At 30.8% G+C, this 20,911-nt stretch overlaps 3 protein-coding genes across 5 annotated transcripts; 1 reads left to right on the top strand and 2 right to left on the bottom strand.

The window, feature by feature from the left end:
• Nucleotides 1–287: 287 nt before the first annotated feature.
• LOC106765239 (zinc finger CCCH domain-containing protein 40) lies at nucleotides 288–4,161 on the bottom strand. 2 transcript variants are annotated; one of them, XM_014649785.2, is made up of 5 exons: nucleotides 4,003–4,161; nucleotides 3,728–3,865; nucleotides 2,779–3,048; nucleotides 2,215–2,438; nucleotides 288–1,328 (listed from the first exon to the last, which is right to left on the bottom strand). In XM_014649785.2, exons 2-5 carry the CDS (start codon nucleotides 3,830–3,832, stop codon nucleotides 470–472), a joined length of 1,458 nt encoding a protein of 485 aa, XP_014505271.1. In that variant the 5' UTR covers nucleotides 3,833–3,865; nucleotides 4,003–4,161; the 3' UTR covers nucleotides 288–469. The 2 variants fall into 2 exon arrangements, with proteins under 2 accessions (XP_014505271.1, XP_014505272.1); XM_014649786.2 differs by having other exon boundaries at nucleotides 4,007–4,156.
• A 5,852-nt stretch (nucleotides 4,162–10,013) lies between these two features.
• On the top strand, nucleotides 10,014–13,638 carry LOC106765050 (probable amino acid permease 7). Its single transcript, XM_014649538.2, has 7 exons — nucleotides 10,014–10,474; nucleotides 10,630–10,866; nucleotides 11,584–11,677; nucleotides 11,890–12,104; nucleotides 12,193–12,326; nucleotides 12,405–12,626; nucleotides 12,846–13,638. Exons 1-7 carry the CDS (start codon nucleotides 10,345–10,347, stop codon nucleotides 13,245–13,247), a joined length of 1,434 nt encoding a protein of 477 aa, XP_014505024.1. The 5' UTR covers nucleotides 10,014–10,344; the 3' UTR covers nucleotides 13,248–13,638.
• A 151-nt stretch (nucleotides 13,639–13,789) lies between these two features.
• On the bottom strand, nucleotides 13,790–17,239 carry LOC106765051 (nuclear transcription factor Y subunit A-1). 2 transcript variants are annotated; one of them, XM_022781781.1, is made up of 7 exons: nucleotides 16,934–17,239; nucleotides 16,584–16,655; nucleotides 15,978–16,026; nucleotides 15,587–15,877; nucleotides 15,309–15,421; nucleotides 14,700–14,864; nucleotides 13,790–14,610 (listed from the first exon to the last, which is right to left on the bottom strand). In XM_022781781.1, the coding sequence occupies exons 4-7, from the start codon at nucleotides 15,858–15,860 to the stop codon at nucleotides 14,257–14,259; spliced, it is 906 nt and encodes a 301-aa protein (XP_022637502.1). In that variant the 5' UTR covers nucleotides 15,861–15,877; nucleotides 15,978–16,026; nucleotides 16,584–16,655; nucleotides 16,934–17,239; the 3' UTR covers nucleotides 13,790–14,256. The 2 variants fall into 2 exon arrangements, with proteins under 2 accessions (XP_022637502.1, XP_014505025.1); XM_014649539.2 differs by lacking the exon at nucleotides 15,978–16,026 and having other exon boundaries at nucleotides 16,934–17,236.
• Between the last annotated feature and the right edge of the window lie 3,672 nt (nucleotides 17,240–20,911).

Here is a 20,911-nt window from a genome sequence, read left to right as displayed (position 1 = left end):
ATATTAGACTGGCCACACGTGTGTAAAAAATTAACTACAAGGAATCCTGCTATATTTTTAGTGTAAGCAACGGATACAGCAATCAATAAAGAATCACTCCAAGCTTTTCCGAAATACAAGAAAAAAAAAAAACAAAAACAGCGGCCGGCAATAGAGAATTTTAAAACAATATCTATTTTCATGAATTATAAGATTTTATAAAATCAATTAGCCATCTTTATCAATTGCTTGGTAACCAAAACTGAAGCCAAACATTAAGTAATACTAACGTGAGCATGACAATGATCTAAAAAGCCAAGAGTTACAAAAGCACAAGATCAAATAAGAAAATAACTTGTTCAAGCTATAACACAAGCAATATCAAGGTAGTAGTGATAGTAAATTGACAGCTTGGGTGGAAATATTTTCCGTCATGGTCAGTTTAAGGAATAAATTAAGCATAACTAAAAACATCAGTATATGGGCATGTTCATTGCTGCTGTGACCCTGATGTTGATGTTCCAGTTTCAGCTGGGGCAGGTGCAGCCTGTACAGACCCTGTCTGTGAAGACCCTGGTTGCGTAGAATGCTGATAAGGATGATTTGGAGCGGGCGGCTGGGATGGAGGGACAGCAGTATTGTATGGAGGTGGTGGGTACTGTTGATAAGGGGGGACTGGCGGCATATAACCATATGGAGGGTAATACTGATGGTGATATTGGCCAGGTGGAGGAGGCATCATTGGTCGGGCATAGTGTTGCATTTGCTGCTTCTCCAAACTGGATTTGTTCTCCCCGGACCCAGAAGGCCCACCAGGAGGACCGTCTTGAGATGAAATAAGAGCACCCATTCTTTGAGGATCCATTGATGGGTAATAACTTCTTTCCTGCTGCATAGGTGGTGGATTGTTATAGAAAAATGTTCCTTGTGTTTGGTCCTGATTCTGCTGCTGTGATATAACTGCCCGAGGCAACAATCCACTATGAGCCACAGATGCCTGCTGCCTAGCTTGATCAGAGCCATCTGACTCGGGTTTTGATGTCTGAGGCCTGCCCCACATCAGCTTTAGCCTTAGGCCTTTAATAACCAGTTTGTTTGAGAGTTCTTCTGCTGCCTTTTCTGCACCTTCTCGGGTAGTATACGATACAAAAGCACACGCCCGTTGCAGAACCATTTTTATAGATTCAATTTCTCCGTGGGCATAGAAGTGATCCCGCAAATCCTGCTCAGTGACCCTAGCATCAAGCCCACCAACATAGAGTGTTTTAATGCTCTCGTCCTCAGGAGCCTCCAGAGTAGCCATCTCCCCTGCCTTGCCAAGTAGCTTCAAGGCCACTGGATCGTTCACCCTGAATAATTTAAAGCATGAACAGAAAATTAACGAAGGCAAAATTATAAACATCACAGACTACAGCAACTAGAAATACCATCAGTATCTGTAGTCACTAGAAAATTATGCAGATAAAACGAAGTATACATAGGCCATAGGTTTAATATGAGATAGAAAAAAAATGATCGTATATCCATGATGCACTAAAAATATAGAAGCAAAAGAATATCCTCAGAATAAGGTGTTTGAGGGCTATTGACGTCTGCTACATCACTTTTTGCTACGATGAAAATTAAACGTGTCATACTACAAAGGAATCATCCTTAGTCCATATAAAAAAATTCCATTTCTACAAATTGAGAAGAAGCAAAGTACAAAAAAATGTCCTTAAAAGTAGGAAAAATTACAAGCTAAGGAGCATGCATGCCAGACAAGATAAGTCGTTACACTTCACATATAGAAGGATAGAAAGAAAGCCCAAAATGCAATTAAATGGTAGTTAGTAACTTAGTAATCCATAATATTTTCTCACTTTGGACCTCATATAGTGATTTTGACATGTATACCAGACCCACTAGGTGGAGCAAGGTTTACTTATTGTTGGTTAAACACAGCTTCCTACAAGCAGAAGAACTATCGCATGACTTTGTGGGTGAAAACACCTGCAAGATTTTTATCTTTAGCCATGCAACAGGTCATCACATAGGACAACCACAAAAGAACGAGCAAGTGCCTAATAAACTAACAATTATATCCATCAAGGAGATGAAAAATGCTTATGTTGCTGCCCAATTCCAATGACAATAATAGAGAAAACTAATTTGGAATAAAAAGGGAAACTGCAAGAGAGAACAAGTATTAAAAAGTCATAAGCAAATAAGTAAGTCACTTTTAAGCACACATACCCATAATAACGATCTTTAATATTTTGTTGAGACAATTCCCCAGTTTCTGGCATCTCGTGTCTATAAGGGCACTCGGCTCCTCTGGTACATTCACCCCTTATGTAGAAACTGCAAATATGTGCTCTGTTTCTTTTGTAATAAGGGGTTGTTCTTTGAAGCTTCAGGATAGTATCATTAGGGCGTGCTTTTCCATAAGAAGATTCATAATCTATACCAGCTCTAGCCTGCACCATGCTTCCATTCTTAGTAAAAAGATATGATCAAGTAACAACTGAGAACTGAGTTAAAATAGTATAAATCCTAAAAGAAATGGAAAAAGAAAATTTGAGATTTTAATAGCTGTTAAATGACAATATGAAAATCATAGTTCTATGGTTGAGGAATTCTGCATGCAATCAAAAAAGTAACCCTAAAATATTACAGAAAATATGTTAACCACAAAAATAATAATTCATTCACAACTAGATACAGATCGACTCTAAACCCACTACTACTTTTCTGGTAGTTAATTACATTCAACTATCACAAACTATAAATGCAAAACTTGACACAAGGAAAACATACCCTCCGGTCATGCTCTTCGGCAAAATACTCCCTGTTAACATCACTTTTTGGAATGGCATCATTGGAATCAATATGAAGAGCTGTGTCTCGGACTTGAACAGGTAGTCCATATTCAAGGTCCAGAAGGCACACTTGACAGACATTTTTCAATTTACTACATGTCTGACATATCTCAGTTTTCTTATATCTCGCATCTCTGCCTGGTCTCCATCTAAACACAGTGAATGGCCGTGTACAAATCTTGCACTCCTTGTCATACTCTGCCCTTGTCTGCACACAAAATTAAACATGACCAAAAACAATTAAGAAACAATAGCGTATAACAATGGTTTTAAATCTCAACATTAACTACTATGTGATCAACAAATCTAGCGTTCCATTTTTCAAAGATGAAAGAATTCAAATAATTTCTAACTCAGTTTTATTTCTTGTAGTCTTGAATTCTACGGAAAGTAAAAAATAAAAAGATAAAAAACATTACTGTTTCCTTTGAAACGGCCTAGAAGAATTAAGCTAAAATGCTTAGGGATTTCGAATTCACACAGTTGAAAACAAAACCATCGGCCTGCCTCAATGAACAAAAAGGTTTTAAACTCCAAAGCACAAAGTATAACAAATTCCTTTTTCAATTCTTATTGACTGGTCACATGGCCAGGTTCAACACATCAAAATCTAACGCCGTTCAGTTTTTCCTACAACCTTTAAAATTCCTCACCAAACAAACACAGAACAAACTAGTCGATGACACAATTAAAGAAAGAGAAAAAAAAAAAAAAACCTAAGAGAAAAAAGGAAGTCAGGGAATGAGTTGGTGCTATAGTCAGAATCGCTTGTTACAAGCTAACTTCCGATATCCCATTCAATCTCGCAAAAACATAAAAAGCAGAAACACTCAAATTGACACAAAAAAAAAAAAAAAAAAAACGATCGAGAAAGATTTGAAACAGACCATTCGAACATAGGGGCTGTCTCCGAGACAGGATTCGCATATTATGGGGAAATCAGAACGCTCCCAACCGTCGGCTTCGTGGTCTCTGAGTAACCTGTGTGCCATGGTTAGGGTTTCGTGGCTGCACCAAAATCGAAGCTGAAGAAGAAAAGGAAAGAAGCCAAAAAAATTCAGACCATTAAGAAAGCAAACAAGGCATCAATAGAATGCGAAAATTGAATAAATTTATCGTTATAAACTTCGATTTCGATGCGAAATTGGGAGAATTCGTGTACCTACTAGCGGTAAGGTAAGGAAGGCGAACGGAGAGAACTGGCAGTGAACGCCGCGGGGAACGGAGGTTGGTGACTGCTCGATTTGCACTAAGCAGAGACGGAGAAATATTAGGGCTACGTTTGTAAATGTTATTGCTGTTTGGAAAATTGGAAAATTACAACTAATTATTAATATTGTTTTGTATTTCTAATACTTACAGTTATACTTACACTTAAACTCAATTCTTTTATAATCAATTTAAGTTATGATATAATTCAAGTTATGATATAAATGTATTTTAGTTTATGTCATATATGTTAGACTTGTATTTATCTAAAAGTTTTATGACACTTTATCGAATTATCAATATCAATAAAATATTAAATCTATAAAATAATAATATTTCTATTATAACAATAATTTATAACTTTTATTTTAATAGTTTTTACTGTATCTTTTTCTAAGAACACATGGCAGCTTTTCAATTTTTTCTTAAAAAATTCAAAAGAAAATAATTTTATCATTTAAATTTTGATAACAATTTTATGCTCTATAACAAGATTTAAAAGAATATTAATCTTTTCTTAAATAAATCTACAAAGATTATATATTTATCTATTAAATAAAATGAATAAACACTTTGGACACGTATCCATTTTTGTAAGAACTTTTTGAACAAGTGAAACTATTCAATTTTTTCTTAAAAGGTTCAAAAAGAAAATCAAATTTATTATTCAAACTTTAACATTATTTATATGCGCTACATTAAAACTTAAAAGAATATTAATATTTTCTTAATATAAATCTGGAAAGTTTAAATATTCTTTAACATTAAAAAGTCAAGAGTTTTTTTTTTAATAATAAATTGTAGACTAAAAGTTAAAAAAAATCTTTTGAAATGCTAAAGCCTTCAAATATAGTATATGAAAATTACGAAATAAGTGCGTTTACTTTTTTTAATAATAATAATAATATTTTACTAATAAAAGTAAATATAATTTTTTATAATAGAAGATAACTTTATTTGTTTTCTACGTAAGTTTTTCGTTATTAATAATTATTTTAATCTAAAAAACAATTAATTTAAAAAAATTATCAGTAAAATTAGTAAGATAATTATTTTAATTTTAAAAAAAATATTTATTGAGGAGTAAAATTATAATAATAATTATATATTTTAAAAAAAAATTGCATATAATGGTATAAATAAAAATTATTTTTCATTAATAATAAAATAGATAATTCAAATCAATAAAATTAGAAAAAATATCAATACTTTTTTGACATAAATATAGAAAGTGTAAATACTCTTCAACATTGAAAAGTTGCTTTAGGAGAAGAGGAGTCATACCTTAAATTCTCAATTTAGAAAATTTTCAATTTGAATACCTGATTACATGGATTTCGCCTTTCTCTTTGTGATTTCACTTGATTATAAATTACTGTTTATGAGTAACATTCAATTCAAAATAGTGTATTAATAGGGCTTAGGTATTTTTTAATTTTGGAAGCCACAAATTAAGGTTTTTAATTCAAATTTCAATATCTTTTACACACTCTGTATTTAGTTTTGTGAGTTTACTCGTTTCCTCACAATTTAGAACCATATATGCACAAGAATATGCATAAACCAATTCATTCCTTCAATAAAATCACCCTTGTACCCTGTCAATCATCACGATCGGGATGGGCTGATTTTAGAATAATCAAATTAACAAAATGGTAATTATGAATTGTAGTATGAGGGTTGGTCGATCAATCTGGTCCACATCGAAAGGAAGTAAAAAATCGGTCGGTCGAGAAAAGAGAGAAGAGGTGAAGGACCGTGGAAAACCGTGTTTAAAAGTAATTAATGGTCTTAATGGACGAATATTACGGAAAAGGAAACAGAAGATATGATAGTTACAGATAGTTAATGTCAATTATTGGGTCTAATGTCTATAAATACAGACCTAACAACCAGGTAATTTACCTTTTGTTTTAATTACACTTACTCTGATCTTTTTGTGACCTAGGTGACTTGAGGGTCGAAGTATTTTCTTGTAGGTTACCACCGTTCGGCCTTTCAATGGAAACTTTTGCCGCGTGTTAGACGATCGAGAGATTGAAGGAGAGTTTGTAGTGTTCAGTCTAAGATATAATTAAATAATGATTAGACCGATAAAAAGATAAAAGTGCATAATAATCACTATAAATAAAACATTAAAATACAACTTTCAAATATATACATCGCTATATAATGCTATACAGATTAGTTATTTATAAAATTTAACATCAGAATACCTTTTAGATATACCATCAAAGCAATTTGGACACATAAAAAATTCTTATCAAACAAAACTTAGACTTTAGATAACACTTTGAAAACCGAATATCTAACTTTCACCCACACCTAAAACAACCCCAAATAAAAAATATTAAAGCATAATTGCAAGGGTGTTAAAGTTGTGGTATGTGTCTGAATTCATTGAGTACATGTCTCCTTTCTCATTAGAGATGATCAGGAAGTAATATACTCAATTCATCGTTAATATGGAATGTATTAGAACTTCCTATATGACTTATGTTTTTTGATATTTCCTATATAACTTAAGTCATTGGTACAACTCAATTCATAGGATGTTGCATTAGAGATTGATGAAGATTACAGAACGAATCATACCACTTGCTTTGGCATTATAGAGGTCTATAAATAATTTATCGGTTTGTAAAATTTTCTTCCTAACAAATTCATTGTGCCTTTATCGCAGGTTTACGTTATCAAATGTTCTAAGAAAAACTCGTGGAGTTCACAAAAACTATTGGAAGTACCACATATGCTCCAAATTATATTCAAATTAAGTTATAAAACCTTACTCAAATTAATTCAAGATATAAAAGAAATAATAACTAATATAAAAGAGATATTGAATTGGGTCTCAAATTTATAGTAAATTTATCCTCAAATAGGTAAAAGAATGAATTATTTTAGATATAATTGAGTTAAATTATCGGATAATTCGACCCAAAAAAAAAACACTTTTACAAAACAAGTTAATTTTATCATTTAAATTTTAAATTTTTTAATAATTTTAATAGTAAAATAATTGATATATGAAGATAAATAAATATATAAAAAAAAACACAACTAACTTACAGACAAACTTAAAAGATAACCATTAGTGTATATATGTTAAAATTTGAGATTATAAAACTTCAACTAGTGATTAAGAAGACAACAACATGTATTAATCATGAAAACAATAAAAAAAAGTTTTTCTTTTCTAATATGTGATTTTGAGAGTTTTAATTAATTATGGCTATTATCTAATCCCGCACTAAAAATGTTTTTAAACACATTATCAAACATTATTCCTTTTTCAAATTTCCATGTGCATTTATTTCTCAAATTGTAAAAGCCACACACAAAATGATTAAATAAGATAAAAAAACAAGTAAAAAATCATAAATTATATAGGTTAATAAAGATCCTATGTAATTTTTTTATATATATATAGAGTGATTAAAAAAGAATTTTTTAAATTTAAGAGAACAAATTTTAAGAAGGTAAATAAGAAATTGAATATATTATAGCTATTGTATCTTATTTTACCTTCTTAAATATTGATACTTATATAGAAATGTTTTTTTAAATTATCTCACTCGAAGAAATGCATTAAGAAAAATGCATTTTAAAACTAGCATTGTTATGGCTTGTAACGTACTTGAAAACAAAAATAAAAAAGTTTGGCCTACCTCTTATATAAATTAAATAAAATATCAAAGACATTATCAAATCAAACAAATTAATTAATCATAAAGAATAAACTGATAAGAGTGCTTAAAATATTTATGATTACTTAAAGGAATTTTTTTCTTTCAAGAAATTTCTAGATGCAACCTTTGAGAAAATTACTTAATTTGCTAAAATCCAAACCTTTTTCATCACTTATGGATAACACTCAACAAAAACCTTATCTTAATTAAAAATGACAAGATATATAATATAGCTAACAGATCCTTGGTATCATTTAATAATAATTCTTTCAACTATCATCTATTTTCAATACCTACTACGATGAATTTTTTGTACTGTATATGGTTGTGTATGGATGGTAGGATTTATTTTTTTTATCCATCAAAAACCTCTTTTTAAACAATACAAAAATTTCAAAATGTATTTCAAAAAAAAAAAACTAATAAATAGTTTCACTTATCTACCTTACTTTTATCGAAATAAACACAGTAATCAATTTATAAAAAAATTAAAATAAAAAAAACAAAATTTATTATTGAAAGTATTTTATTCTCTGTTCATATATGTGCATTTATGTTCATATATTTTTATATTTATATTTTTTTTATATTGTTCTGAACAATTATATGTATCAATTGTACTCTCTCCTTATAATTCAATAAGAAATATAATATTTCATTCTTTCTTCTTTTGTAACATGGTATCAGAGTCATGCTTAAAGCCTATCCTAGCAAGTTCTAAGTGGGCATTTCTCTTTCTATTTCACCCGTTGTCGGGTCCGTATTGGATCACTCAATTTCTACTATCATGCACGAGATGTTTATATCTCGGCGTGAAGGAGGTGTGTTGGAAGTTCCACATCGACTATAGATAAGGCCAAATTATAATATATAAGTGAAGTGCAAACCTCACCTTACAATCAATTTGCTATACGAATTGCACTAAATTCAGTCATGCATGAGAGGACAAAGCACATTCATACTAAACAATATTGGAATTGTTTTATTCTCTGTTGATATCTGTGCATTAATTAAGTTCCTGTCTATTTTTACTTCATCACAAATTATGCTCCGAGGGGATAGTGAAATTATTTTATTCTTTGTTCATATCTGTGCATTTATGTTCATATATTTTTATACTTATATTTCTCTTTTATATTACTCTGAATAATTATATATCATTTGTACTCTCTTCTTATAATTTAATAACAATACAATATTTCATTTTTATAACATTTATACTAAAAACTATCAACATTCAATTTTTAATATTTTATCAAATAGTAAAATTATAATTGATGTAGGACAGACAACACAAGTAAGGTTGGAGTAGTATACACACAATTTCTTATCAGTTAATTATTTAAATATACAATAATGTTAACTACATTTTCATATTTCTATTTTTTTAATAATTTTTTTAATAAAACTAAGTGTTAAATTTAAGAAATTCCATTAAAGATATTTTAAGATTCCGTGATCATTTGAAACAACTTGGAATTTAATAAAAGAACATGACCATTGTACAAATGTTCATAAAGATTACCAGACCTTCTTAATTATGCATGAAAGACGAGAAGAAAGAAAAAGTGATTATTTGATATTATTATTATTTTTCTATATTTACTCCACAACCTTATAAAGTAATATTTTATTACAAAATAGTTATATAATAAATATATTTAATACATAGTAGTGGTAAGATATTATTTAAGAAAAGAAATGAGGTCAGGAGTTGCAAGAAGTAATACATGAAGAAATAAAATAAAAAAGTGTGGTTCCTAATAATAAGTTTTTTTAATTTAATTATTTTTAAAAGACAAAATAATATTTTATAATAAAAAATTATCTTCAAAATAAATAAAAATGATCTTCAATAAATAGTGAAAATTACTTTTGTAATTATAATAATGATAATCATTATTTTTTTGTTATCATAAAAAATAAATAGTAGCCTATGTGTTAACTTATGATAAAAATATAAAATAAAACTAGTTTGTTTTCACTATTTTTAATAAAAAAACTATTACTGATAATAAAATAAATAAATAAATTACAATATAAAAAGTAAAAAATATTAGAAAAATATATTTTAGTAACTTTATTTTTATAATATTTTAACCAGTTATAAGTGTTGACTTGTGATTGGTTGATTTTAGATTTTTTTTTAAAATTAAATTCAAACTAGAATAATGTTTAATATGTGAAAAAGTTGTTACATAGTTCAAAAATATTAACCTCCAATCCTACAACCATCTAGATTATTCTGACCTGTAACAGGTTTTGTTGTTTATTGTTTATGGTGAAACAAGGAAGCAAAAACCTCAAACCACAAACACAATCGTGTACGGCTCTCTCATAGAGTCATAGTATGGGACCATCTTCAATAAAAACAAGCCCCCAATAACCATAAGAAAGAAAAAAGCAAGCTTTTTTATCTCGCTGACAAGTATCATCTACCTTGATCTGCATTTGTTGAGTACAGTTCTTTTGTCTCAATGCTTCCTTCCCAAATGAGCTTTTGACCCTTTTGCCCAATCCATTCTGTATAACAACACAGCAAGAGAAAAATCAAATTTTTTCCCTCTCACTGTTCTGTCTAAGGTCCTATCCCAGGAATTGACCAGATGGAGAATGAGGCATATAGCATGTCATCTGATATAGAAATAGGTGTGAATGAGAAGATGGTTGAGGCACTTGAGTCAAGTGACAACATCCCACTGTTGCTCACCAATTCTAGCTCTCTCAAAAGGACAGGTTTGTGTTGTTTTGTGTTGCGGATCATCCTAAATGTTTAGTGCAAAAGTGAATGGTCATCTATCTGTTTCATTCTGTTATTGCTAACTAACATGTTCCTGTTTTTTCGAATGTGATGAACTGGAATGGATTGAATTTGACTTTGTGAACAAAAGGGACGGTGTGGACAGCAGTGGCACACATAGTGACTGGGGTGATAGGATCGGGAGTGCTGTCTCTGCCGTGGAGCACTGCACAGCTTGGTTGGTTAGCAGGACCACTCTCAGTTATTCTCATAGCTTCCATCACTCTGTTCTCTTCTCTTCTTCTATGCAACACTTATCGCCATCCCCATCCTGAACATGGTCCGAATAGGAGTGCCTCCTACCTTGATGTTGTCCATCTGCATTTAGGTAACAATTCCTCTTCTACTTTCTTGAATCGTATAACATGTGATACCATCAAGTGTCTGATCGGAGTGATGATGCGATTGGTTCATTAAGTATGTGATCAGGGGTTTGAATCCTGACTCGTTATGTGGAAAAAATCTAGTTGGCTGAGGACAACTTAGTTTTGAGTGTTTTCAGATCTACCAAAAAAATTAATGACCAAGGATATTCCTTATAATCATGCATTACCTTTGTGTTTGAAAAAAAAATCTGGTTGAGGGACAGAAACTTATCTTTGAATGGTGATGAGCTTGAATTTTGTGTCTTCTCTGCATGAACTACGTGCTGTATAGATTTGATTAGAGATAAATTCAATGTTAATTTCACAGTGATGAGATTATAGGGATTTAGGTAGGGAAGGAGAAAAGAGTATAGAAACTAAATATTCTGAAATTGATATTGATTTGATATGATATGGGTTTATTTACCTTTTAGTGGTGATGAGCTCGGTTCATCTAAGCATGTGGTTAGGAGTTTGAATCCTTACTCTTGTGTGTGGAAAAATCTAATTGAGAACTCACTTTTGAGTGTTTCCAAATCTCCCAAAAGAACTTAGCCTCGATGAACAACCAAGGATATTCCTTACAATAATGCATTACAACAAAAAAATGCATCTTGTTACCACATTGTTATTGGAAAGAATGCTATTTGTATGACAAGATTGTCGTTGGACGTTTGCAGGAATAAGTAATGGGCGGCTCAGTGGCCTTCTTGTGAATATAAGTTTGTATGGTTTTGCAATTGCCTTCGTCATTACAACAGCTATCAGCTTAAGGTGTGTTGATGACTTATCATACTGATTTCTCTCTTGTCATGAAATTTTCTTTTCTTTGCAATTCTTTGCCTCTGTTTATCTATGGATGCTACCTGTTCCGAAACAAGATTTTCTCACTGGTAATCCACTAAGGAAATATGTATCTGCCCTAAGAATAACACTATATGATTTGCTCTGTTAATTTGGACTGCTGTTTGTGTTTGTGGCTGCAGAACAATCCAACATTCATTTTGTTACCACAACAAAGGGAGTGAAGCATCATGTGAATTTGCAGATGCATATTACATGCTGCTTTTTGGCGTTATCCAAATTATTCTCTCACAGATACCCAACTTCCATAACATCAAATGGTTGTCGGTTGTTGCTGCAATTATGTCCTTTACTTATTCTTTCATAGGAATGGGGCTTTCTATTGCACAAATCATAGGTATGATGGGAGCCTTAGCTTAGGCCCACCATAAGTGTTAGTTTTGATCAGATAAATGTGTATAATTTTCTGACAAAACTTTGCTCAGAGAAAGGACATGCTGAGGGTAGCATTGGAGGAATCAGTACCTCCAGTGGAACTGAAAAGTTATGGCTGGTTTCTCAAGCACTTGGTGACATATCATTCTCATTTCCCTTCTCAACAATTATTATGGAAATACAGGTACATAACTTACAAACTCACACATGAGACTGTAACTTTACCTGTAAAGGCTGATATAATTTACTCTAATTATTGAAGGATACTTTGAAATCACCTCCACCTGAAAACCAAACCATGAAGAAGGCCTCAGTAATTGCGGTCACTGTCACAACATTTATGTACCTCAGTTGTGGAGGTGCTGGATATGCTGCCTTTGGTGATAATACACCAGGAAACCTTTTAACAGGGTTTGAATCCTCTTACTGGCTTGTGAGCTTTGCTAACCTCTGTATAGTGGTTCACCTAGTTGGTTCATATCAGGTACATTGATTATAGAGATACCGTGTAAATTTTTTGGGTGCTCCTTTTTAATATTTCTTCAATTCCTGTATTATGCATAACCTGTCCTGGGGTAGCTTGTTATAAAATCATCATATAGTGTAAACATTTTGCCAGTTATGATATTTGTAGTATGTTTGCTGTCACTGATCTTCTATGATAGAATGTATGTTCATCATCACCTACTTTCTTTTGCTGCAGGTGTATTGCCAGCCACTTTTTGCCACTGTTGAGAGCTGGTTCCGTTTTAATTTCCCGGATAGTGAATTTATCAATCACACATATATCTTGAAACTCCCGTTGCTACCAGCCTTCGAACTAAATTTTCTCAGCCTGTCTTTCAGAACTGCTTATGTTGCATCAACAGTTGTGATTGCAATGGTCTTTCCCTACTTCAACCAGATTTTGGGGGTTCTGGGTAGCATGATTTTTTGGCCATTGACCATATATTTTCCTGTGGAAATATATTTGAATCAATCCTCTACCGTAGCATGGACGACTAAGTGGGTCCTGCTTCGAACTTTCAGCATTTTTGGCTTTGTTTTTGGATTGTTCACTCTCACTGGATGTATTAAAGGAATAGTAGCTCAAAAAATTGGCTGAGAAGCTGAGACCTCTTCAGGTACTGGGGCTAAAGAAAGTAGTTTCTTTTGTACTTTGAAGGCCCCAAAATGATTCATTCACACAGTTAGTGTCTTGGAACCATGACATGAAGATTTGACAACTTGTACTTTTTTTTGTCTCTCGGTAAATTAGACTTGAAATATGTATTTGAGATCCGAACTGTCCTGTCTTTATTCATCAACAATGCATTGACTGTAAAATGCAAAGAATAGAGAGGACTGCACTGAATCTGGTTGGAATTAAACATGCAGATTCTCTGATATTTTCAACGGGATCAGTGGTTCTGTAATTGGTCACCTTTTGATATAAAATAATAATAATAATAATAATGCTAGGAACGTTGATGAATGAAAACGTTGCAGTTCAGGAATTCCAACATTGTACCTAGCTTTATGGTGTGATTTTGTTGCCAAAGCCTAATGTCATATGAGAGAGAAGTGCAAAACATTCAAGGCAAAATGAACTTGGACGATTTCATGATGCATTCCCTTTTTAAGATGCAATAGCCATTACAAGTTTTGTCGACGAGATAAGCTTTTAACTTTTTAGTTGATCACACAAAGAAACGATGAAATGACAACATGGTACTCGTATGCGAATACAACTGTGCACTTAAACTAATATGATGTCTCAAACTCAACATTAACAACCAAGCGGAGATAACATGAAATAAAGCCGCCAGAAAGTGAATCCGAAGAAACAGTTTGTTCCTTAAAGTCTTCTAATCCGTTGGCTTTACTTTCCTAACTGCTTAACATTGTACAAAATAGAAAAAAAAAATAGAGAATATAACGAAGGATTGGTTGAGTTCAACAAGACAAACATCATGGTCCAATCAATCATTCTTCTCCCCATATGATGACCAGCATAAACACAGCCAAGAATGATTTGCCGCTCGGCATGCAAATTGCCATTGTTTATGGTATTCGACTCAAACAACTACTTCCCTCAATTATACACCAACCTCACCATCAACCGACGCAGTGATTTACTGAATAGCAAGACGCCTCTGTGAGCTTTGCTCAGAGGAGATGCTTCCTCGTTGTTGACCTGAACAGTCTCCTTCCTCTACTCTCTCACCGGAGTGCAAACAGAACGCAGATGATGACTGCAAAACATTTGCATAGTTGTGTTTTTCAAGTCTCTCATGCACTTCAGAGGGTACCGGTCCCAACCCAGATGAACTAACTGACTGTGGCGACGAAACTGGACCAGCTGCACCCGTATCCTTTTCCTTGTTCGTGTGTTTTGAAGCTTCGACCTCAGTTTTCTTTGCAAAACGCCCTCCGTTACCTCTTGCTCTTCTCATAGCATGCTGATGACGAGATTCATGAAGATATGGCTGCGAAGAAACTCTGGTTAGCATACCCAAAGGGGTAAATTAAATACAGAACCATGCATACAGAAGCATCAACCAGTGCTCATTTGTACCTTTCTGACTTTTATTAATTTCTTTTCAAGCTCTGCTTTAGCCCTAGCCTGTCTTCGTCTCAGAATTCCTTGGTACTGTTTGGCATTCACATAAACAGGCTCTTGAGCCATCTCGAGAGGCAAAGCCATTCTGGCATGAGGCATTCCTATATAAGGAGCATATCCCTGATAGGAAAAAATATATAATAAGGTTATTTATCATCGCAATGATATCCTCCAAATACCACCATAGTTTGAAACACAAAATAGACCAAATAGCGATTTTATCATATAGCAAGAATCAATCCTTAAGGGCTATGCACAAATTACATTCTCACCAGAATGATTTATTAGAAATGCAAAACAAAGAATTTGGAAAGTTTGTATGATGTAAGAACACTAACTAGTCTGACATCCAACTGTTGTTAGTAACATAATAAGGATTTGAAGCACATTCCTAGATTTTGAAGCATAGTAGAATCCATCACAAAAGCATGCAAAGGATCTATTTTCCAATTATAGAATTTTCATCACACACAAGAAACAACAGCAAAAATTAATGCTATTAAACATAAGTCATAAAGCTATGATCTTTGTGATAAAAAATAATATGATGAGAGCAAGGCTTACAAATGAATGGCTAATAAGTTCCAGTTGTGGAGCATGTGGAAGGCAGTCATCACGCCTAGAAGGTGCAGATGATGAAGAATGCAGCATGGCTTGGTGGTCTTGTCCATAATTTCCTGCCAAGAAAAGAATAGCATTCCAGTAAGCTTGTAACGCTTGGAAATAAAGAAAAAAAAAGTCACATCAACATAATTTCAGGCATTGTATATACAAGCACATGCTTTCTTTCCTGATTTCAATGTCTGTGTTTTTTTTTTTCTTTACCATACAATCTATAGCACCTGATTGATTAGGAGCAGTGGGTTGCGATTCTTTGGTGGCATCATCATCTTCCTCATTCATCCCATTGTTGGACAAAGATTGACCTTCACTGGATTCAGAATCGGCATTAGGGCGTTCAAGTGATGATGAATTTGATGCATTCACCCCTGACATTGCTTTCGGAGCAGAATTGTAATGAATACCTCGCCACCAGGGTTCAGAATAAACAGTGTTAGGCGTAAAGGAATGTGGACTAGACCTTGGCTGATTAGTAGTTTCAGATTTTGATTGCATGTCGTATCTCCAGATCCCTACAAAAGTATATTGAACATGTAAGTTATATTCCTCATGCTAAAACAAAGGCAAGATAAATAAGTATGGATAAATAAGGTATTTGTGAAACAGACTCACATGATCAAATGAAAACTATAGCCATAATTGTCTCAGAAACATTGAAGTGCTGGCAAAAATTGACAAGTATGATATCAAAGCACATTTCACAGCTTTGTTAATGATTGAAAGGCTTAATGAAGTCAATTTATGCACCAAATACAATTGAGCTCACATGAAACATGGTAACAAGTGAAACAAGACAAACAACTATGTCGTTACCTGTGATGATAACTATGGGGAAGGTTTATTTATGGCTTCCCCGAGCTGATTTTTACTTTTTACAAATAGATCACTAATCACAAAAGTGAAGCGAATGTGTGAAGTAAGAGCATTAACTTGATACAACAAGAAAATGCGAACACTCTTTTTAGGGTAATGACAAATGCTCAAGACTGATTCATATAATTCAAAAGGTTAGGAAAACAGTATATTTCCAACAATGTAAATACTAAAAACAAGTACAACCGCTTAAAAACATTTCAAAGCTTCATATATGAATAAAATTATAACATCGTGTACAAGTTAAAATAAATTGAGATACCCCCACTCAAAAAATCATCGTGAAAAGACAACACTTGTTAAGGCAAACAGATGTTTAAAACAAAGCTTTCATTTTGCTCTTACTTGATCTTCAGCTGGAGCTAAAGAAAGCTAAAATCTTTGAACTCTCAGCCAGAGCCCAGCAACCAAATGCCCCTACAAAACAAAAACATGACATTCAGTAACGTTGGTGTCTGCCTTATTTAGTCACAAAACAAACAGTAAGAGATGATATTCCAACATGCAACCTTAGATATCAGTCTAACAAGCAGATAAACACTAGTTAATGAGGTAGATTTCATAGAATATCACCAAAATTTGAAGGTTTAGCTGATCTTAGTGCATGCAATAAAATCCCAATTCTACCTCATTAACAACCAAAAACAATTTCCCTTCTACATAAAATGCCACAGATAAAAAGGTCCAGGTGATACCTTGGCAGAATTCACACATGCAGACACAGAATCCTTACATTCAGATCACACAAATACTTCCCTAATCAAAAGCAAGCAAAAGAATCACCCCCCAAAACCCTAATCCTCAAAAGTCCCTCAAAGAGAAGGAATCAGAATTAGACCAAATTCCCCTGTTGATCAAGGAAATTGGGAAGGTGAGGGACAAATGAAAGAACTATGCTGTCTCTAGAATGTGGGGTGATGTATGTTGATATCTCACTTGAGTTGTTATTATTATAAGAGGATAAAGAAATTGATAAGAAACAATAACACGAGTTAAAGTGAAAATAAAAACAATGTTAACAACACTAACAAGTTTAGTATAGTGTTGGGGTTTAAATTTCAAGTGACATACGATGATGACGTCAGCATCACGCAGGAGGAGAGAACACGTGTATTGGAGAGGGAGGGAAAAGGAGAGAACTGGTAGGAAGTGAGAGGGGTGGGTGAAGATATCAAAGCCTCAGAGGAAAGAAAAAGAAACAAAATTTCTGGGGCACGTGACACGCACTTGAGTAGCAGAATCCGGTGAACGCGTGGCCTAGGAGTGGGACCCACGCCGTCCGAGAATTGACAGCAAAGTTAACCACGTGTCCTTTTTTTAGTTTCCTCGGATGAATTATTGATTCTCCACCATAAAAATAAAATTAATTTTGTTTCTTTACTTAAAAAAATGGGAAAAGGTAAGCCTTACCTGCCAGTGAGGAGTGAGGAGGACACGTATTACCACTTCACAGCTCATAGACATTTCAATTTTCTCACTCCAAAACCCAATGTATATTGCTTGACAAAAGTGGCAGCACTTTTTAATGTGCTGTTTAGAGACACATAAAATATAAAAAGTTAATTATATTCATAAAAAATAAAATTTAAATGTAAAATTCTCTAACTTGAAATAGACTATAGTAAACAAAACAAAAATAATAATGAGAATGTATGGAGATGCAAATATGGTAATTTTATAGTATGAAATTTTTTTCAATAAATAAGGAATGACCTATGGTTTGATTTGTCAACCTACTAACTCAGCAGCCTATTTAACTCAGTTTATAGGTATAAACTTTAACTATAACTAGTATTTTACTCTATAGAATTGATGGAATAAATGTTTTGTTATTTAATGAAAATTTACAATATATGCACAATTTTGAAGAAATAAATTATGTTGTCGTCAAATTTATTATAATAAATATATTTTATAATAATACAAATTTATATTTATTGAGATAATAATATTTAAGTCTAACACAATACATTAAATATAATAATTGAATAACAGTTAGCATTATAAATTTAATTAATCTTAATTAAAATGAATGTTTAATAATTATGATATATTAAATTAGTGAAATGAGAGTTAATAAGAATTTGAAGTTACAAGTGTTTAACAAACATGTTTTTTCTTCCTAATAATAGAAATGGATGGACTTTCTAAACTATTGACAGAATGCAATTTAAGGACCATCATATAATTATTGAAGATATCATAATATAAATATAAATATAAATATATATATATATATATATGAATTTTTTTTTAATAATTCTTTATTTTTTTATAACGTAATTTATTACTGATTCGTTTGAAATATATTTTTAAAAATAAATTTAAGTAAATCAATAAAATAATAACACGTGTTATATTATAAAAAATTTATTAAAAAATTTGTTAAAATATGAATATTATATATAAATATAAAGGAATTATATATCTGTTTTAGTAATTAAACAAAGAAATATCCATATTTTGTAAAATCCGAAATATAAATGATCACAAAATAACAACACATATTTTTATTAAATACTTAAGATTTTTTTAGTAATTGTCTTTTACTTTCTGGAATCTTATTTAAATCTAGATTAATACATTTAAATAAGAAAAGAAAAAACATGCATTTTTTTGGAGTGATGTTAAATTGTTGTTAGCATTGAAGCAAGTCCCTATAAAATTATGATGTTATTTTATTATTTTTTTAAATTGATTCTAAGATATGTTTTTATTCAAAGAGGAATTTAGATGAGGGTAATTTGATGAGTTAGGATAAATTTAAAGTTACAATAATAAGTTTGAGTTATTTGATTGATATGATAGATAAGAAAATGGATTAAAAGTATTTTTAATTTCTTAATTTTAATATAAAATTAAAATTTATCTATTTTAAAATTTTGATGCATTTTAATTTCAAAACTTAAATAAATAACAGATATAGTTATTTTAATTTAATTATATTAATTTTTTTGTGTATTAAATTTATTTTATGCTAAAATTTTAATTATTTATACTATTTAATACGTTAATGTTTTAGTGTTAGCATAGACATTCATTTTTAAATATTTTACATGTCAAGCACATAAAATAAATTAATGTAATTTAGTTAAAAAATTATATCAATTTATTTTAAAAGTTTAAAAAGTAAAATATATCAAAGTTTCCGATAAATATTACATTCACCCCATCCTACATTCATTACTTATATCCTAAGCTCAACTAATGCTAATTAATTAGTAACTTTAAATTCATTAATGCATTTTTATTTAAAAACTTATTTAATTTCATTTTAATTTTTAATATTAGTTTAATACGCATGGTTTGATGATGTTAATGATAATAGTGTAGAAAAATCATATAATACTATGTTCATGTAATATATATATATATAATATGAAATACAGAAGATTAATGTGGACGTGTGAAATGGATATAAATGAAAGAAATTAGAAGAAAAATATGAACAACGGAGATGAATATAAACAAATGAATATGAAAAGACTTATATATGTGAATAAATAAGATTAGTGTGATAACTTATATATATAAATTGAAAGAAAAAAAATTATAAGTGAAAAAATTGATTATCTAAATTTTTAAAATTATATAATAAAATAAATATAAATATCTATTAATATTATTAAAGTAATATCATTTTTATTTTTTAATATTTATTTTAGTTAATATTTATTAAATCGATATTAACTTATTTATTTTTATAGTTATTTTGATTAACATTGTTAATATTTGAAAGTTAATTTATGTTTTCTTATAATAACATTTCACTATTTTTTTCCCTCAACAAACTATTTCAATTCTCATATTATCTCATTTCAATACAACTTAAATTTTAAGAATTTATTTATACAATTAATGAGTTTTATATTTACTTATCTCGAAAACTAAACATTTTTTATAAAAAAAATTCTTCCCAGGATTCTAATTAATATGGTGATATTTATTATTTATCACTTTTAAGAAGTTTAACAAGATATTTTATATAATTTTTACTTCACTCAAATTAAAAGTATATTTGATTGCTGATCTAAATAAAATAAAAATAATCTACAAAATTTATTTATTTATCTTTAAATATTTGAATTAAATGTTTGATTACCATTTATAATTTTTCTATACAGTCATTGCTATCATAACAATAGAATGAATAACTATTATCTTTCATTATTTTTTATGGTAACGTTATTTTCATCATCATTATTGTAGTTAATAGTTATCTAATGTTTATCACAGTATATGTTAAATAAAATTAATTAATATTTTATTATATCAAATTCTTATTTTTTTTTTATTTCAATCAAGATATGAGTCACTAATGTTATTTAGATGCCAGTGACACGGTAAACTTTATTTTATTTTTCAAAAAGGGAAAATTCAAACTTAAATATTAAAAAAGTTGCACTAATATCTATACACCATTAAATGAATTGACCTAAATTTATTTAGTCTATGACTAATATTACACACAAGAAGGTGGCGTTGTCAATAACGATCCTCTATGGAGCTCAAAAAACTCAGCTCTAGTACGATAATGAGGAACTTTTTTGAGATTCTCATTTTTTTTAATATATAATATTAGCCCATGACATCGACATATCAAAATCCAAAAAACTATTTTATTTTATAGGTTTAATACGTATTTTTGTCCTTCTTTTTAGGTGTTTGGTTCA

This window comes from Vigna radiata, chromosome 6 (genome assembly GCF_000741045.1).
Source record: "Vigna radiata var. radiata cultivar VC1973A chromosome 6, Vradiata_ver6, whole genome shotgun sequence".
Classification (NCBI taxonomy): Eukaryota; Viridiplantae; Streptophyta; class Magnoliopsida; order Fabales; family Fabaceae; genus Vigna; species Vigna radiata.
This window is presented reverse-complemented; position numbering and strand designations above follow the sequence as displayed.